The sequence below is a fragment of the Oratosquilla oratoria genome, chromosome 2 (genome assembly GCF_046742065.1).
Source record: "Oratosquilla oratoria isolate Oo_2021 chromosome 2, ASM4674206v1, whole genome shotgun sequence".
In the NCBI taxonomy this organism is placed as follows: domain Eukaryota; kingdom Metazoa; phylum Arthropoda; class Malacostraca; order Stomatopoda; family Squillidae; genus Oratosquilla; species Oratosquilla oratoria.
The window spans coordinates 19,760,841-19,768,584 of record NC_134778.1 but is presented as its reverse complement, the minus strand read 5'-3'; the positions used below and the strand labels follow the sequence as shown (position 1 = coordinate 19,768,584).

The window sequence follows — 7,744 nt, the reverse complement described above, 5'->3', positions numbered from 1 at the left end:
CCAATGGCTTTTTCCCCCTTACAAGGGAGGTTGCCAAAGTCAAAGGCATAAATCCATTTCCATCCATTATATCCCTGCATAATCCACTCCCATTCCCCTTTTCTTGATTCCTCCTGGATGACAGGTCATCCCTGCATCTTGTCCCCCACCCTGAGTCAGAAGCAATGTACCAAGACAGGGTCATTTAATCGGTGACCACCGTCCCCTCATGCAGAAAAAGAGAAGATGGAGAAATCCTTTTGGGTTCCATCAAAATATCATTCACACATACTCCCTCACCCCCCCCCACTCCCTTCCACATATCTCAGCATCATCCATACGTGACCATTCTCCACTCACCCCTAAGTTCTGTTTTCTTCAACAGACATTCCCCTCTTTCCCAATTCCCCATTTAACCCATCCATCCTTGGTCATCCCCTCCACCTCTGCCTTCAACACCTCTTTTAGTAATCTTTCTTCATTCTTTCCACGTGTCCAAACCATCTCATTACTCTTTCATCAACCCTATCTCTCAACTCCCTTTCCACCCCCACTCTATTCGTTTCTCACTCTATCCAGCCTAGTAACCCCTATCATACTTCTCAGGCATTTCATCTCAAACACACTAAAACTATTTTTTGTTCCATGTTCCTACTCCATACCATGCTGTCAGCACAATTCTTCCTTCATATAATCTCCTCTTAGCATCCATTCCCAAATGTCTATTCCTCATTACACTTTTTACATGCTTCAATCTATATTCTACCTCCACTCCTCCCTTTCCCACATTTGCACCCAAATATCTAAAGCTATCCACTTCGTCCAGTCTCTCTCCCTTAACTAATTCAGTATGATGATGTCTATGTAGGCATCATGAGGCACGGGCGGGTACACAAGGATTTTAGTGTTGGAGTCTTGATAACCATTCTTTTTTTGTAGTTGTACACGAGTTACCCCCGGATTCTGTGAACTGGTTTGATCCTGTTTTCTGTTTATTATTACAGAGTAAAAGAGAATGAGTAATACAGCAGTGACTTTATATTCTATAATGCAAGTAATGAATCATAGATACAGCAGCCAATGCTTCACATGATAATTTGACTTGTACTGAAGTGATTAATACTGGTTTCCAATTTGCTGCCATCCTCTCCCGTTGTACATCTCAAATTTTACCCACATTCATCTTCAACTTCCTTCTTTAGCACACACCTTTCCAAACTTCCTTAATCAAACTGGTACAAAAATGTAATGTATTGTGGCTTCTGTGGGGGGGGGAAGCAATTTTTTGTTTTTATTTTCTCATTTGTTTTAACATTTGTGAGGTTTTTTATCTATCCCTCATGAATGGCAAGGACAGCATCTTACCTACTCACTCTGCAGAACATATTCCAGAGTAAAATGAAGCATCTAATGTGTTCCATAATAAAAGAAAACTCTGAGTAAAAAAAAGATTTATGATCAACACTTTGTATGTACACAATGGAGGCTGCCATTCCACATGAAAATGACTGCTCCCAAGCCAAAAGGCACAATTTCTTTCACCATTACATGGCACTTTAGCATTACCATTGGTGAAAGGCACAGAAAAAACTAACAGTACAGCATCCACAAGTTGTTTACATATTGAGCAACGGAATGAGTATAACGTAGTTTTATAGCATTTTAAGTACACTCAATCCATTGCTCCAGCCATCACTTTAGCTCAAAAGTCACTAAGTGACAAGAGGTTGTGTTGCTGTCTGGAGGGAATGTAGGTCAGTGTAGAATAAGATTTTGTCTTCCATGTGGTTGCTGCATCTGGACAACTGGTGTCTATTCCCAAGAAAATTCTATGTTGGTATTGTTTTTGTGCAGATTAGTGACCTGATGTAGGCATGACGGTGCAATTCATGCTTGTCTTGGGTATTTCTCCGTTAAGCTGAGCTGAGTGAATTCAGAAGTATTGAACTTAAAGTAAATTGGGTGGTGTTTTTGTGATCAAGTGTGTATGTTTGTATATGGATGCATTGTGAAATACTGGGCATAGATTATTGTAGATCTTTGAATAGAATACGGTTGGCGTTGTTCTTATATTGTGTCCAGTGGACTATGCTTGGTGTCATGTAAGGGTCAAGTAGGTTTGAGGACTTTTTCATACAACTGTAGCTCTCATTCTAATAGGCTACTCCTTGGGAAGGATTTTTTTTTTTACCGCTTGTATGAAAATATTCTTTATGTTATTCTAATGAAGCCAGTTATTATTCTTAGCTTTATTTTGAGTTTGCAGGATGTCTTTATTCTCTTAATTCTTGGAATATGGGACAACACCTGAAAGGATTTTCTCAACCTAAATCTATCAAATTAATGTGATGGTTTTTGTACTATTGAGAAATGTTATTTCAACCCTGAACATTCTGTAACTACTAAAAATACATGAACTCTCAATCAATCCAATGTATATTACTAGTATTGGTCCCACAAAAAACACCAGTCAAGGTTTCATAGCAAAATAATGTATCTGATGAATACCACCAAATCATTTGTCACTTCATACATCAATGACATAGTTAGGATGAACAACAAGAAGTGGGTCTTCTTCATCAGTCTCATCTGCTGATCCTTTGAGTCCGCTATGGGTTAGGGGAATCACAACTTGGTCCTGCAAATATTCCAAAACATACATTAAAAATCTTTTAAATTTTTACCATTTTTTTTGCAAATATTGTCATAGAAAGTTCCTCAACTTACTCCTGTGCAAGCAAGATCACCCATTTTGATCCTAACCTCCTTGTATATCATTACACATCCCTTTCACTCCCTCGTGATTAAACCAAGTCAACTGAACCCTTCTCTTAAAACAGGTTGTCACCCCGTAGTCTATTCACCATTCTAAAAATAATTCATGAACTGTTCCAATCTTCAGGGTGGAGAGGTTACAACAAACCATGGTAGACTTGGTACTACTACTGATGATATGGTTTAACGTCACAAACTCCCCCCCTATCGGAAGGCTAGGACGGTGCCCCTCACAGAGGACTTTGTAGCGTGGAATTTAATGAACCATGCCCTTGGTTCAACTTCGCCGGTGGCAGGATTCGAACCGCCATCCCCTCAACCTTCGCCGCAAGTAACGACGCCCTAACCCGCTCAGCCAGCGAGCTTCATACTACTACTACTACTGGGAAAGCAATGTAGTGCAATTTTTTTCATGGTTACAACAGAAAGTAATGACATGAGTGAGATGAAGATGAAATTATACATATTTTTTTTCTTCCCATGACTAGTTACCCTGATTTCTGGGAAATATAAGTAAGAGTGAGTGAGTGAATGTGCAACTTAATCACAAAAAAGCTTTATTATCAAGCTTATGGAAAATAAATGGTACTTACATGATACATAAGACGATCCAGTACTTTTTCTACTACCATTTTCTTCTCAATAAGTTCAGCTTCACTTTCAATATCATCTCCAACTTCATTTAGGTACCAATTAACAACGGCTGACCTCCTCAAACCTAAAAGATCACATTACTATAACACACAGGTTCTGTGAAATTCATTGAAAACTTAACACACATGAAGGGTATCAAAATTCTACCCTAAAAGCCTTTTAGTTTCAACACAAAGTTACCTGATGACTGTGAATCTGCTGCCACCTGTTCTTCCATCTGAGCCTCTTGTCGTCGCATATACATAACAAGTACATTTGAGAGGTTCCTGTAATCTTCATATGACAACTTCAATTTCTTCTTTCTGATGTCAGCACTTGCACTATCAATATGGCCATTACCTAAAAGAAAAAGAATAAATCCCAGCCATGAAATATCTATATACAAAAATATTTCATTTTCTGCCTAAAACAATAATAAATAATCAATGTGAATTTGTCTACCTCAAGATCCTGTGATGGGAGGGTATTAGTACTTTTTAGCAATAAGCAGCAGTTTTAATTGTGTCCAACTCAGCTATTTCCCTTATAAGGGAAAAAGGACTAGTATATATGAATAAAAGGTGCCTACTTCACCATATTCCAAAATTCCCCCACTACTTCATCTATTGGTTTAACCCCTACTCTAGCATTGAGCTCCCCTAACACCACCACACACATACATACATATACCAAAGGATTTTTCCCCCTTACAAAGGAGGTGACATCCTAGGATGAGGTGGATGGATGGGGTGAAGGGGGCTTTGGGGAAGAGGGGAATGTCTGTTGAGGAAGGATGGGAGAGGGCAGAAGACAGGGGTGAATGGAGAATGGTTCTATATGGATGATGTTGTGATGCATGAGGTGGAATGGGCAGGGGGATGGGGGGTGAGGTAGTATGTGTGAGCAAAATTTGACACAGCCCGAAGGGATTTCTCCCCGTCTTCTCCTTTTATGCATGGGGGGACGGAGAGGGGGGGTCGCTGATTTAATGAAGTGGCCTTGCTGTGGATGTGCTGTGTCTTGCGACACTGCTTCTGACCCAGGGCAGTGGACAAGGTGCAGGGATGACCCGTCATCCAGGAGGTGCTAAGATAAGAGGGAGGGTGGAGGGGTGTGGAGTGTATTCAGGGATGGAATGGGTGGGAATGATTTTATGCCTTTTCCTTTTTGGCTACCTCCCTTGTAAGGGGGAAGAAGCCTTGGTATATGTATGTACGTACAAAGGCAAAAAAAGTCAACTCCCATTCACCCCTTTCCCTCCATTTTATCTTGGCACCTCCTGGATGACAGGCCATCCCTGCATCTCACCCACTGCCCAGAGTCAGAAGCAGTGTCACAAGACACAGCACATCTACATAAAAGAAGACGGGGAGAAATCCCTTCAGGTTGCGTCAATTTATTTTTCACACATACTCCCTCACCCCCCCACCTACTCCCCCTCATGCATCACACCATCATCCATACACAACCATTCTACATTCACCCCTATCTTCTGTCAACAGACATTCCCCTCTTTCCCAATGCCCCTTTACCCCATCCATCTCATCCTAGGCCACCCCCTCATGTTCACTCTTTCCACACCTTTTACTAATCTTTTTCCCCCATACAAGGGAGGTAGCCAAAAAACAATGACATTAAATCCACTCACACCCATTCTATCCCCACATACTCCACTTCCATCCACCCCCTTCCCTCCCTCTTATCTTGGCTCCTCCTGGATGACAAGTCATCCCTGCATCTCGTCCACTGCCCTGGATCAGAAGCAGTGTCGCAAGACACAACACATATACAGCAAGACCGCTTCATTAAATCGGCGACTCCCCCTCTCCATCCCCTTATGCAGAAAAGGAGATGGGGAGAAATCTCTTTGGGCTGTGTCAATTTATTTTTCACACATCCTCACCCCCCATCCCCTACCCACCCACCCGGTCCTGGAGCTGCAACGTCTACGTCGTGGGACCACCCCCCAACCCCAAGAGTTGGGGGCCAATCAGCAGCAACCACCCCTGGCCATCAGCTCTACGCAGATGGCACCGATCCCCAAGGAGGAGCTACGCCTACCTGGGGGAGTACCACAATCCTTTTTTTTTCCAACACACAATGTTACGTTTTTTCTGCACTGAGGGGTGATTTTCCGGCGATCACCCCTCTTCTTCTACTTTTAGCCGGAGATGTAGAGAGCAATCCTGGGCCCACCACAAAATACACATGCCCAACATGCTCTAAACCCATTACTTCGAGCAGACAGACAAAGGGCTCAGTTCAGTGCAATATGTGCAAAAAACTGGGCCCACCTCACTTGTACAACACTTGCTGACACAAACCAATACACAAACACTTGGACATGTTCTACCTGCCCTCCAGTAACCCCACTCCCACCTCCCCAACCACAGCCAACACCCTTACCCACTCCCAATTTCCCTTTGCCCTTACCCCCGATTAGTACTCCCCTTCCTTTGTCCCCGATCTCTCCTTTCCCCCCCTCTGACCCAGATCCTACACCTTCCCCACTACCACCCCAACCTCAACCCCAAACGGCAACATACAACACATACAAAACACACAACATCAACATATTAAAACACAACATTGACGGTATTAACACTAAAAAACATGAACTTGAACACTTTCTTAAACAACACAACATACACATTGCGATTTTACAAGAAACAAAACTAAGACACTCACACAAAACACCATCATTTCATAATTACACCACCATCAGACAAGACCGGACTGACGGCAATGGCGGTGGACTCATCACCCTGATCCACCACTCCATCTGTTTTGTGGACACAAGTGCCACAACCAAAATTCTCCTCCCTACCACAGATAACACAACAGAAACCCAATCCATTCGTATCCGCACAGGCAACAATTCAACACTGACAATAGTTAACATGTACATTCCCCCCCAATCATCCCCCACAGTTCCAAACACCTTCAGACCTCAACTTAGCCAACTAACCTCAATCCCCAACCTGATCATGGGTGGTGACTTCAACGCCAAGTCGTCTGCCTGGTATGTCGACAACCCTGACACAGACAGAGGGCTTGATATACAGACTCAATTCGACTCATTGACTATAATGAACAACACGCATAATCATACACATATCCCATACCAAGCCCTCTACACTCCCTCCTCTCCTGATGTCACCTTTTGCTCCCCCTGCCTAACCCCAACAACATCATGGAGAGTGGTCGGAGCCCTTGGCTCTGACCACCTTCCAATCATCATCACCACCAAAACAAGATGCACCCCAGCTGGCCACAGACACACTTACACCAATTACAAGAGAGCTAACTGGGAAGCCTTTACTGAAGAGACAGAACAACATTTTGAAACACTTAACAGTACACCAATCACAAACATAAACAATGCTGTGCACGCTTTTAATACAATCATACAAAACGCAGACAAGAGATATATCCCTAGAGGCAACAGAAAATCACACAACCCCAACTTCACACCAGAAATCCAAGGCCTCATCAGACAACGTGACACACTTAAACACAATACCCCCACACCTATCCCTCAAAACATAGCAGACCAAATACAAACACTAAACACTGTGATTGCCAATAAAATACATGAACAAAAAACACAAAATTGGCAAAACTTTATCAATACACTTGATCACAAAACAAACACCAGCAAATTGTACAAAACACTCAACAGCATCACACTATCCAACACTAACACTACACGCTCTCACGCAGCAATAATCACAACAGATAATCTACCCTCAAACAGACAACAAGCAAACGCACTCATACGTCATTTTGCACAGACGAGCCATCTTACATCTCACCCTGACGACCGGCGCACCATTCGACGTAAGAAAGACTTCCCCACAGACTCAGACTATACACCCTTCATAGACAGTCAGACAAAACTCATAATGCATAATCTCAAGCACTCATCTGCCTGTGGCCCTGATAACATAAGCAACATCCACCTAAAACACATTGGACCACAAGGTATACACGCACTCACAAACATTGCAAACTACAGCTATTCACACAACACTATACCCGACATCTGGAAGCATGGTAAAATAATCACCATTCCAAAACCGAACAAAGACCCAACAATCCCAACATCGCACCGCCCAATCACACTTCTCTGCACCCCCTCTAAAGTCATTGAACGCCTAATACTTAAACTTGTCACACCATATATTCCCCTTGCTGACTCACAACACGGTTTTAGGCCACTACACTCCACAAACACTCTTCTGACAAACCTCACACAAAGAATTTTAGATGGCATCAATTCAGATAGGCCCCACCACAGAACACTTCTTATAACATTGGACATTAGTAAAGCTTTTGATGCTATCCCCCGCCACAA

At 42.7% G+C, this 7,744-nt stretch overlaps 1 protein-coding gene across 1 annotated transcript in view; it reads right to left on the bottom strand.

Moving 5' to 3' along the window:
- Positions 1–1,413: 1,413 nt before the first annotated feature.
- The window catches only part of Mcm6 (minichromosome maintenance 6), a 32,073-nt gene continuing 25,742 nt past the window's right edge, over positions 1,414–7,744 (bottom strand). The window contains exons 15-17 of the mRNA XM_076205962.1: positions 3,589–3,747; positions 3,348–3,472; positions 1,414–2,617 (exon numbers count right to left, since the gene is read on the bottom strand). Of these exons, the coding sequence (XP_076062077.1) occupies positions 2,507–2,617; positions 3,348–3,472; positions 3,589–3,747 (395 nt within the window). The 3' untranslated portion in view covers positions 1,414–2,506. The remainder of the gene's footprint in view (positions 2,618–3,347; positions 3,473–3,588; positions 3,748–7,744) is intronic.